General features: G+C 41.1%; 1 protein-coding gene across 2 annotated transcripts in view; it reads right to left on the bottom strand.

Moving 5' to 3' along the window:
- Window positions 1-12,954, bottom strand: part of FRMPD1 (FERM and PDZ domain containing 1) — a 100,267-nt gene that overhangs the window by 44,662 nt on the left and 42,651 nt on the right. The window contains exon 2 of one of the 2 annotated variants that reach the window (XM_021927370.2): window positions 9,713-9,817. In XM_021927370.2, the coding sequence (XP_021783062.2) occupies window positions 9,713-9,813 (101 nt within the window). In that variant the 5' untranslated portion in view covers window positions 9,814-9,817. Of the gene's footprint in view, window positions 1-9,712; window positions 10,510-12,954 lie in introns of those variants that run through there. The other variant, XM_009188479.4, reaches the window with a different exon arrangement.

Here is a 12,954-nt window from a genome sequence, read left to right as displayed (position 1 = left end):
GAGATGAAAGTTTGTCATTTTTCTTTTGTTTGCTCAACCCTATGACTATTGCCCTAATCAGAACTTATCTTCTCCAGGTCTCAGAGCTCAGTAAATGGTATCATAGGGATAATGACAATTGCTCAAGCCAGAATCCCAGAGTCATCCTTGACTTTCCCTGACTCTCATCCTTCAAATCACTCACAACATGAGAAGATCTCAAAAAGGGTCAATTTCTTTCTGTCTCCACAGCCACCATTCTGTTTCGGGCCCCCCATCACCAGCCCTACTGACAGGTTTCTACTAGGCTACTAACTGGTCTCCCCACTTTCCATTCTTGTCTCTCCTGAATGATTCTCCATCCAGCCGCCAGACTGATTTTATAAACACAATTCTGTTCCTGTGTCTCCCCTGACTGAACGGCCTAATCCAAAATCCTGAATATGGCTTAATACAGCTCCTGCCCATCACTCCAGCCTCCAGGACCAAGCCATTCATTCTCTTTGATATTTTTGTTCCAGCCAAACTAGTCTCCTCTAAGTTCCTCAAACACATTGGCCTTTGGACAAGCTCTTCCCTCTGTCTAGAATAACCCACCTGCCTCCAAAACACACACACATACACGCGTGCGTGTGCGCGCGCACACACACACACACACACACACACAACTTCCCCAACATATCCAATCATGCTCTCTACCTGCCCAACTCCTATTCAGTCTTCGGATTTTGGCGGAAACATCTCCTTCTACTAAATGCACCTACAGACCAGTGCAAAGTCTCTTGTCCTCTCTGGACTAGTTTGTGCAGCAAGAACCACATATTTCTTGTCCCATGTGCTGAACTCAGTACCAGTCATAGAGTAGGGCTTAATAATTGTTTGGAGAACAAAACAAAGAACAAACCTTACTACAGGGTTTCAACAGAATCCATTTTGATGCTTTTCAAATGGGCAGGCTCCGTTATCTTCCATTTGGAAGACTGCGGTCCTCCACAATGGTGGACAAATGACATTGCACTGTATTGACTAATCCCTGGACAGTGTCAGTGGCTTTGGCCCAAAGTCTGGATTTGACATTTTCCCCAAAGGCCATGTTCTAGCTTTTGTTTGGAAAGGGATTAACCTAAGTACATGACCAAACCGTGGCCTCTCCTCATAGAGAACATTTAATATTGACAGTAAGCTAAAGGAAATGATCTCTGTAACAAAATTTCCTCCTCTGAAGCATCTTATAAATATCAAACTAAGCACTGATCTCAAAACATATTTCTGCTGCCTTTGTAATCGCTTCAAACCATAAATGTGAGGTCATTTCTGTGATCTTACACTGGAAGAACAGAAGCCCTAGAGTTACACTAATGAAATTCCTGCCAGATAACTAGATCTCCCCTAAGGTAGAACCAGAACAAACATGTTACATTTATCATGAAAACAGTCTCATGTAGATGAATTCTACTTTTCATAGCTCATAAGTTTATATTGAGCTGGTTAATAACACTGAAAAGGAAAGCTACCAGATGGATACTGATTGCACTTCAAATGTTCTCTGGCTTTCTGTCTGCTCTCTGATATGTCGGAAAATATATTCTACCTCTATCCTGTAACAACAAAGAATTCACCTCCCAGTTCCAGCAGGATGTGGAGAAACAATTTTGAATCTATGTTTAAACACTTTATTATGTTCAGCTTGAGTGATTTTAAAAGCTAAATCTGGTATAAACTGGATTTCATAATGTAAAGACTATTCAGAGAAAGCAGAAATAGAGGCAGCAGTCTGTACCCGAAGGAAATGTAGCATGTAATCACAATCATAGGAATGTGCTTGTGGTTGTAACAATTTCTAGGGGGCCATTCACGGTGGAGATTGTGAGGGTAGTGCTCCTACAGTTGAAAGGAGAAATTCTTCCATTATTACTTTAAAAACAGGATTCAGGAAATAATGGCAACTCTGCAGATGTAGTCCAGGAGCCTTCCAGACTATCCTCAAATCTTTCTACTTTTGCCTATGGGTCAAGACACAATAAAAAAAATTGGTGCCTGAAAGGGTCTTTCTACACCATTAAAAGTATTAGAGGCCGGGCGCGGTGGCTCAAGCCTGTAATCCCAGCACTTTGGGAGGCCGAGACGGGCGGATCACGAGGTCAGGAGATCGAGACCATCCTGGCTAACACGGTGAAACCCCGTCTCTACTAAAAACTACAAAAAACTAGCCAGGCGGGCGCCTGTAGTCCCAGCTACTCGGGAGGCTGAGGCAGGAGAATGGCGTAAACCCAGGAGGCGGAGCTTACAATGAGCTGAGATCCGTCCACTGCACTCCAGCCTGGGTGACAGAGCCAGACTCCATCTCAAAAAAAAAAAAAAAAAAAAGGTATTAGAAAGGTCAATAGTATTAGAAAGGTTTTAACAAAACCATTTTTAAAATTAATACATAGACTACTTATAGTTGTAATAACCAAGTAAGTTTGGAAAGTGTGTAAAACCAGCAGCAAGGGCTTCTGAAACTAACATGCCAACATGTGTGTATATGTGTGTGTGTGTATGCACATATGTGTGCATTGTGTGCCTGTGTGCACACATGCATGGTTGTGTACATATGTATGCATGTATGTGCCTTGTGTCATTGTGTGTGTAGATATGCATGTATGTTCATTAGTATTAACATTCAAGATAAGTTCAAAGAAATCATCTTTTCAAGCCCTGAGGATACAACCAAGCAGTGAAGAAAGCACAAAGTTGCATTAAGTTCTTTATGCTTCTTTAGATCTTGCTTTATAAAACTAACATTTCTAGATTAAGCATAAGAGAATTTAGTAAATCTTGGTGGGGTGTGGTGGCTCACGCCTGTAATCCTAGCACTTTGGGAGTCTGAGGTAGGCAGATCACTTCAGATCAGGAGTTCAAGACCAGCCTGGGCAACATGGTGAAACCCTGTCTCTTCCAAAAATACAAAAATTAGCTGGGTGTGGTGGTGCATGCCTGTAATCCCAGCTACTCGGGAGGCTGAGGCACGAGAATCACTTGAACCCAGGAGGTGCCAGTTGCAGTGAGCCAAGATCACAATACTGTACTCCAGCCTGGGCAACAGAGCAAGACCCTATCTCAAAAGAAAGAAAGAAAGAAAGAAAAGAAAGAAAGAAAGAAAGAGAGAAAGAAAGAAAGAAAGAAAGAAAGAAAGAAAGAAAGAAAGAAAGAAAGAAAGAAAGAAAGAAAGAAAAAAAGAGACAGAATGAATTCAGTAAATCTCATGCTTATTTGTTTTAATAGTATAATAAAATGATTCTAAAGTTCATATGACAGAATAGATGGGTAAGAGTAAAAGCATTGAAAATGAAGAGTAATAAAAGCTTAGTTTAATAGGCAATGAGGCTGGTCACGGTGGCTCACGCCTGTAATCTCAGCATTTTGGGAGGCTGAGGCCAGTGGATCACTTGAAGTCAGGAGTTCGAGACCAGCCTGGCCAACATGATGAAACACTGCCTCTACTAAAAATACAAAAATTAGGCTGGGCATGGTGGCTCACGCGTATAATCCTAGCACTTTGGAAGGTCAAGGTGGGCGGATCACCTGAGGTCAGGAGTATGAGACTAGTCTGACCAACATGGAGAAACCTTGTCTCTACTAAAAATACAAAAATTAGCCAGGCATGGTGGCACATGCCTGTAACTCCAGCTACTCGGGAGGCTGAGGCAGGAGAATCACTTGAACCCATGAGGCGGAGGTTGTGGTGAGCCAAGGTCATGCTGTTGCACCCTAGCCTGGGCAACAAGAGCGAAACCCATCTCAAAAATAAATAAATAAATAAATACAAAAATTAGCCGGGTGTGGTGGTGCATGCCTGTAATCCCAGCTACACGGGTGGCTGAAGCAGGAGAATTGCTTGAACCCAGGAGGTGCAGGTTGCAGTGAGCCAAGATCGCACCACTGCACTCCAGACTGGGCTACAGAGGGAAACTGTATCTCAAAAAAATAAAAGGATAATGAGATGCATAATACTATTATAATGTAAGTAATTTTAATACAGCTGTGTAAAAGTAGGCAGTTAGATCAATGAAACAGAATAGCCAGCCCACAAACAGGTCCAATCTCCCACTCACAGATGCCAGAACTTCACATACAATAAAGGAGGGGTCAGTAAAGAATGAATCAAGAAGGCAAAGATCACTCACAGTTAATGGTGATATGAATGACTACTTACTATTTTGGAAAAAAACCCAGTTAGATCATCATCTCCTAGCATATACTAAAATAAACTCCAACTTAAATAATTAAACATAAACATTTTAAGCTATTAAATTGAATTGAAAATTAAACTTTTATTGGATGAAGATTTTTGTAAGCTTAGAAGCAATGAAAGAAATTGTGAAGGAAAAGAATCCCATTTAACTATGTAAAAATGGAAACTTCTGGAAAGAAAAACTTGGTATTATTATTATTATTAGTTTTGAGATGGAGTCTCACTTTGTTGCCCAGGCTGGAGTGCAGTGGCTCACACAACCTCCGCCTCCTGGGTTCAAGAGATTTTCCTCCATCCTGGCTAACACGGCGAAACCCTGTCTCTACTAAAAACACAAAAAATTAGCCGGGCGAGGTGGCGGCGCCTGTGGTCCCAGCTACTCGGGAGGCTGAGGCAGGAGAATGGCGGGAACCCGGGAGGCGGAGCTTGCAGTGAGCTGAGATCTGGCCACTGCACTCCAGCCTGGGCGACAGAGCGAGACTCCGTCTCAAAAAAAAAAAAAAAAAAAAAGAGATTTTCCTGCCTCAGCCTTCTGAGTAGCTGGGACTACAGATGCGCGCCACCATGCCTGGCTAATTTTTGTATTTTTAGTAGAGATGGGGTTTCACTATGTTGGCCAGGCTGGTCTCGAACTCCTGACCTTGTGATCCGCCCACCTCGGCCTCCCAAAATGCTGGGATTACAGGCTTGAGACACGACGCCCAGCTGAAAAATTGGTATTATTAAGTGGAAAAATATATTATCATCAAGTCTTTGTCATTTTATCACTTCTGTAGTCACACAAAGCTAATAAGAAGACAACAATTTGATTGAAAGCAAATAGTTAAAAATTAGTTTATGATGTAATGTCACTGTGTTGCAGCTTTTATTAAGCAGTTTGCATTGCATGGTTTACACAGAAATTCAAAACACGTCACAGAGACCGTTTGGGAGGTTAGCTATTTCTAAAAGAACACTGATACTGTAAATGTTATTTTCTTGTTGGAAAACGAAATCGAGTGGTAACAGAGGAGTCATCCTTATCATATCTGCACAATTTCCCATTCCTATAATTATAGGTCTCACCAGTTCACTCCTACCCAAGCATGGACACTCATTTAAACTAAGGGCTACCAACTGAATTTGACTAATGAATGTAGCAATAACCACCTACTGAAAATTAATCTAAAATGTAAGAAATCACAGGAACTTTGAAAGTTGACACCACTCCTCTGTAAAATACCTGTTTAAGAGTCTCTATAAAGCTCTAATATTACCCTGTGTGTATAAAAGTTATCAATTTGTTTAGTAATGCCTGGAAATGGAAATGGTTATTTTTGACTAATTTACTCCTAGACAACTCACTTAGGGCCACAGATAAAGTTTAAATTTTATGGGAAAAAAATGCCAATGACAAGTAAAGCAAGTATAACTGGCTGAAATGACTGAGTTTTTAAAAGTCAGAAAAAAACAGAATTGCTAAAATATGCATGTAAAATTATGTGACTACAGATGCATATCTGTGTTTCTTCTTTCTGCACTATGGAAGTCATTTCAATACACTTCCTTGATTTCTTGCCCCAGCTACCAGGAAATTCAGGGCTAATGTTAGTATTCAAATGCTAAATCCTTAAGTCTGATTGGTTTGCAATCTATTTCTAACATTTCTTATTTTAATTTTCCCATGTTTTAAAACTGTAATCATTAAAAATTCCTTTTGGAAGAAGGAGGGATGGGCATTTAAAATATATTTCAATGAGTAATACAGTCCCCTACTATGAAAGCCCTTAATCATTAAAAATTTATTGAATGTCTGTTACATACTATGGACTCTGTTAGGGCTGAGGATACTTTGTGAAACAAAACAGTCAGGGTCCCTGGTCTCATACATGACAGGAAGGTTGGGGGAGAAAAGCCATATGATGGCAGAGGTGATAATGAACAGGTAAATAAATATATACATAATTATAAAGTGTGATGAGCAGGTAAGTACCCTGGAGGAAACAAGCAAGAGAATGGACTCCCTGTGCTTTGGGTGGTCAGGAAAGGCCTCTTAAAGAAGGTGATGTTTAAATTTAACCTGATGAAGAAGGATCTGCCATAAAAAGGGGAAGTAAAAGAACTTTCCAGGCCAACTGAACAGCAAGTGCAAAATCCCTGAGATAGGAAAGACCTCGATGAGTTCTAGATACTTTTAAAAAAGCAAAACAATGGAGAATGGTGAGCAAGGAAGGAAGAGGAGCAAGGTGAGGCTGGACAGTTGGGCTGGGGACAGACTGTGAAGAGACTTGTAGGTTATGGCAAAATGGTAGGTGAGCCACCGAATGGTTCGGGGTGGGGTAGGGTGGGGTAGAGCTGGGAGCTAGCATGGGACAGGAACATTTTACATTTTGAAAAGTCCACTATAGCTGCAGACTAGAGAATCAGCTGGAACAGGGAAAAAGCAAGTGAGTGATCCTTGCAGGGCTCCCAGGGACAGAGAGGTGGACAGTTCTGAAGGCAAACTGACAGGAGCTGCTGATGGGGTGGGGGCAGGGGATTCAAGGAGTCAGGATGATGCTCAGGTTTCTTGACTAGGCAACAAGGTGGTAGGTGGTACCATTTAGTCTATCCCTAGGAAATGAAATTATTTACCCCATGCTCAGTTTTTTCAGTTATTGATCATTTTCTAGTAATCTAAGGACACCAAGGATTAGAGATGAGAAAAAATTCATGCAAGGCTACAAATGATTTATCCTAGAAACATGGAAATTATGTCTTCCGTGGGCACTGACAGGAAACTTTCTCTCTTTGTTTTTCTCTTTCTCAGGCACTTGGAAAGCAAAACTCCCTAGACACAAGGGAAGATGTTTAATATCATTAACCACCAGGGAAATGCAGACAAAAACCCCAATGGGACACCACTCCACACCCACTAGGATGGCTACAATAAAAGAGACAACAGCAAGTGTTGACAAAGATGTAGAGGCACTGGAACTCTCATATACCGCTGGTGGAAATGTAGAATTGTATGGCCACTCTGGGAAACAGTCTAGCAGTTCCTCAAAAGACTAAACACATAGTTGTTATGTGGCCCAACTATTCCACTTCTAAGTATATACTCAGGAGAACTGAAAATATATGTTCAAACAAAAACTTTTACACAAATGTTCACGGCAGCATTATTCATAATTGTCCAAAAGTGGAAACAACTCAAATGCTCATATCACATACATGTCTATCTATCTATCTATCTATCTATCTATCTATCTATCTATCTATTCTTATTTGGCTTTATATATCAACCCAAATGTTTATGTTAAATCAACTGATGAAATGAACAAAGAAAATATTCCATAATGGAATATTATTTGACAATAAAACAGAATGAAATACCAATTCACACTATGACATGTCATACTGATCTATGTCATTATGATAAGCAAAATAAGATAAGCAAAAGAAGAACACATTATGCTAAGTAAAATAATATTTTATGCTAAGCGAAAGAAGCAAGTCACAAAAGAACACATACTGTATAATTCCATTTATGTGAAATATCCAAGATAGGCAAATCTATAGAGATAGAAAGTAGCATGGTGGCACGTGCCTGCAGTACCAGCTATGTGGGAGGCTGAGACACGAGAATTGCTTGAACCTGGGAGGCAGAGGCTGTAGTGAGCTGAGATTGCACCACTGCACTCCACCCTGGGCAACAGAGTGAGACTGTCTCAAAAAAGAATAAAAGAAAGTAAATTAGTGGTTACCTGGGACTGGCAGAGGGGAGAATAGGAAGTGACTGCTAAGGGGCACAGGGTTTCTTTTTATAGTATTGAAAATGTCCTAAAATTAGATAGGGGTGATGGTTGTCACCTTTCATTTACAGTCTGTGAGAAGGCAAGATGTTAAGAGAGTTCCCAGGTCAAATATCTAGGCAACATCAAGTTAAACAGGTCTCTTTTTCTGCAGGACTTCTCAGAGCCTTTAATCTGTATTATGTGCATAATGTGTATAATAAATCACCAAGTCAGGGGAGGCAGAAGTAGGATATAAGATGCATCATTTCTCAAACATATATGGCCACAGAATCTCTTCTAATGGAGCAGCATCACACAGCACTAGGTTTTGCAGACCCCACTGTGGGAAACAATGTGCTTAGCAGCTTTTCCATTCATTCATCAAGCACTACCTGACCACCTACAACACTCATGCAAGACAATCACTTTTGGGCTATAGAGATGAGGCCAGTCCTTCCCTGACCTCACAGAAGGCAGGTCTAGAAAGGAAATGAATGGGCTCCAATAAGTTGAAGGCACCAGGGGGAACACAATGCCAATGCTACAAATAAAACACTATGGGGTCCCATGGAGAAATTCATCCTGACTCTAGACTGAGGAACACTTCATGGAAGACCCAGCACTTCGGCCAGGCCTTCAGCTGTGGGGGGTTCTGGCCACACGGAGATGGGAGGAAGGGATCTGGCCCAGGAGCCCAGGTCCAAGGGGTGAAAGAGAAGACAGGGTGCTTGGAGTAGAACAATAAATGTTCCCTTTAGCTGGAGCACACTGTGAAGGAAGCAGAAGACAAATAGCTGGAAAGGATTGCGGCTTCAAATGTCAGACCAAAAGTGTTTAAGCTTCCTCCTAAATGGGGACCCATCCAAGCTTTCTGAGCATGGGGTAAGAGTGGTCCTAAACAAGTCACTCTTTGAGCCTGAGGTGTTTCATCTGTAAAATGAAGCTAATTCTACCAGCCCCATTTTATCTGACCTCGGTGAGTGAGGATCACAGAACTTGGCCACAAGGCAGTGGAGCCCTGAGCAAAGTTTATTTCTCAGCAGCAGAACAGCTGTTTCCAGTTCCTTTGGAAGAATGTGTGTCTCAGAAACACCTGACACGTGATATTTCATCTCTGTGGCAGAGCCAGATGGGAAATCCAAGCAAAAATGAACGCTTGGAAACAGAACATATCTGAAAGTTCTCCTGTAGCAGACAAATCAGATCTGTATTTGATTTCATTTTATTTTCTTTAGAATGACATAGGGACTGCAAGGAAGGAACAGCCACTGGAAATGAAGACACGGAAAGAATATAAACAGCAGATTGCCTGACTTTCATGTCAAGTACTAAGACAAGAGGTGTGTGTGTGTGTGTGTGTGTGTGTGAGAGAGAGAGACAGAGAGATCAAAAGAGTGTATGTGTGAGTGTGTGCTCCAGAGTGTATATGCATGTGTGTACGAGTATGTATGAGTGTATTTCTGTGTGTATGTCTGTGTATGAGTATGTTTGTAAATGTTGTAAATGTGTATGAGAGTTGCAGTAAGTATGTCTGTGTGTGTGCAGGTACATGTTCGGGGTAGGGTACAGGGAAAAGCACACCAGCAAAATTGCTGACTTGTTTACACTGCTCCCACCATATGGTGTAAGAACAAAGCAAGCCGGAGACAGCAATCCCAAGGTGCGGCCAGGACCGGCACAAGCTCCTCCCCCTGAGACTCCAAACCTTTATAGATAGAAATCTCTGCAAACCCAGGAGCCTTACCGGGCCGAGCTGTCCCGGGAGCGCCGAAGCCATCTTGCCACCATTTGTTCTATTCTATGTGCTTTCCGTGTCTGGAATAAACTGGTCTCCAGCTCTTCCATTTACCTAAAAGGAAGAAGAGTGTTCTTAAGGTGCTAACCAAAATATTATAAAGAGGATTTTGATAAATCAGGATGATGCTTCCTTTATTTGCCCATTGTAAGACACACTGATAAAATAACTAGCGTTCTCCTTTTGTCTAAAATCAACATAAACAGGTGCTCAGTGTCCACAGAGTGAACAACTTGAGCAACTCTCAATCTTGCAGCAAACAGACTGGGTTTGTGTCTTAAACAGTTAAACATAAGGATGAGAGAGTAAAATAGATAACATTTCTCAAACTTTGTGACTGTGACCCATAGGAAGAAATATGCCTTACCATGTGACACTGTCCTTCCCTCTCCCAACTATGTGTGCAACCCTGGACAATGCGGTTCAGTTTTGCCTGCATCAGGAACCCCATGGACATGGAAGCATTCTTCATCACGTTGTGCAGATTCCTCTGAGCGCTGCTGCTTTTGTTCAATCTTTTATATTTAATTTTTGAATAAGTATTTCACTTACATAATTCAACACTAGCTTATAAAAAAGATATACAGTTACTGTATTGTGTGCTTAAAAATTTAAGAGGGTAGATCTCAAGTTAAGTGTTCTTATCACAATAAAAAATATGTAGACAGTGAAAAGTCTGTCTTATACCCTTCCTTGCTCCCACCCACCCAGTTCCCATGCCCATACGTAATCACTGCTCTTGTTCTCCATTTGTCCTTCCAGAGTTTCTTTTCTTTCTTTCTTTCTTTCTTTTTTTTTTTTTTTTTTTTTGAGATGGAGTCTCGCTCTGTCACCCAGGCTGGAGTGCAGTGGTGCAATTTCAGCTCACTGCAGCCTCTGCCTCCCAAGTTCAAGCAATTCTCCTGCCTCAGCCTCCCGAGTAGCTGGGACTACAGGCACATGCCTCTGCACCTGGCTAATTTTTGTATTTTTAGTAGAGATGGGGTTTCACCATGTTGGCCAGGCTAGTCTTGAACTTCTGACCTGAAGTGATCTGCCCTCCTCGGTCTCCCAAAGTGCTGGGATTACAGGCATGAGCCACCGCACCCAGCCTGTCTTATTCTTTTAAACAAATTATCTTGGAACACTTTTAGATGTATAAAAAGGTTACAAAGATAATACAGGGTTCCCATATCCCTTCATTCAGCTTTCCCTAATATTAACATCTTACATAATTATTGTACCTTTGTAAAAATTAAGAAATTAACATTCGGACAATATTATTAACTGAACTACAGGCTACGTTCAAATTTTACCAGTTTTTCACTAATGTGCTTTTTCTGTACCATGATCCAATCTAGGACACCATGTTGTATTTAGCCAGCTTTACTAATTTTCCCCCAATGCCATTTCATCTGCTCTAGAGCAGCAGTCTCCAACCTTTTTGGCATCAGGGATCAGTTTTGCAGAAGACAATTTTTCCCCAGACAGTGGGGGGATGGGATGAAACTGACATCATCCCAGATTATCAGGCATCAGATTCTCATAAGGAGCGTGCAACCTAGATCCTTCCCATGTGCATTTCACAATAGGGTTCGGGCTCCTATGAGAATCAAATGAGCTGCTGATCTGACAGAAGGCAGAGCTCAGGCGGTAATGCTCACTCCTGCTGTGGGTCCTGGTTCCTAACAGGCTGCAGACCAGTACTGGTCCACGGCCCGGGGGTTGGAGAACCCTGCTCTAGAGCATAAAAAGGTAAGATTCCTACATCTTTTTTTTTTTTTAATTTATTTATTATTATTATACTTTAAGTTGTAGGGTACATGTGCATAACGTGCAGGTTTGTTACATATGTATACTTGTGCCATGTTGGTGTGCTGCACCCATCAACTCGTCATTTACATCAGGTATAACTCCCAATGCAATCCCTCCCCCCTCCCCCCTCCCCATGATAGGCCCCGGTGTGTGATGTTCCCCTTCCTGAGTCCAAGTGATCTCATTGTTCAGTTCCCACCTATGAGTGAGAACATGCGGTGTTTGGTTTTCTGTTCTTGTGATAGTTTGCTAAGAATGATGGTTTCCAGCTGCGTCCATGTCCCTACAAAGGACACAAACTCATCCTTTTTTATGGCTGCATAGTATTCCATGGTGTATATGTGCCACATTTTCTTAATCCAATCTGTCACTGATGGACATTTGGGTTGATTCCAAGTCTTTGCTATTGTGAATAGTGCTGCAATAAACATACGCGTGCATGTGTCTTTATAGCAGCATAATTTATAATCCTTTGGGTATATACCCAGTAATGGGATGGCTGGGTCATATGGTACATCTAGTTCTAGATCCTTGAGGAATCGCCATACTGTTTTCCATAATGGTTGAACTAGTTTACAATCCCACCAACAGTGTAAAAGTGTTCCTATTTCTCCACATCCTCTCCAGCACCTGTTGTTTCCTGACTTTTTAATGATCGCCATTCTAACTGGTGTGAGATGGTATCTCATTGTGGTTTTGATTTGCATTTCTCTGATGGCCAGTGATGATGAGCATTTTTTCATGTGTCTGTTGGCTGTATGAATGTCTTCTTTTGAGAAATGTCTGTTCATATCCTTTGCCCACTTTTTGATGGTGTTGTTTGTTTTTTTCTTGTAAATTTGTTTGAGTTCTTTGTAGGTTCTGGATATTAGCCCTTTGTCAGATGAGTAGATTGCAAAAATTTTCTCCCATTCTGTAGGTTGCCTGTTCACTCTGATGGTAGTTTCTTTTGCTGTGCAGAAGTTCTTTAGTTTAATTAGATCCCATTTGTCAATTTTGGCTTTTGCTGAAAAGATTCCTACATCTTTTTAAGGTACCAGTATAACATTGATACAAATTCTGACAAAACCAATATAATAATATAAAAATACAATCTCCCTTATGAAAATAAAAGTAAATACACCACATAAAATATTAGCACAGAGAACCCAACAGCAATCAACAGAGGAATCATGGGATCTATACCAGGGATACAAGGAAAGAGAACTAACCAGGTTACAAGAATGAAAACACCCTAACTGATCACTTTGAAAACCTAGAGACACACTTTTCAGGCATATGGAAGCCAAATACAAATTAGTGGGTAAAAAGGCTAACATGAACATAGGCTGTAACCAAAAACAAATTCCATTTAGATCAATGATAGTCAGTCTAGCTTTACTCTACAATGGGGACAT

Source organism: Papio anubis, chromosome 13 (genome assembly GCF_008728515.1).
Source record: "Papio anubis isolate 15944 chromosome 13, Panubis1.0, whole genome shotgun sequence".
Taxonomy (NCBI): Eukaryota; Metazoa; Chordata; class Mammalia; order Primates; family Cercopithecidae; genus Papio; species Papio anubis.
This window is presented reverse-complemented; position numbering and strand designations above follow the sequence as displayed.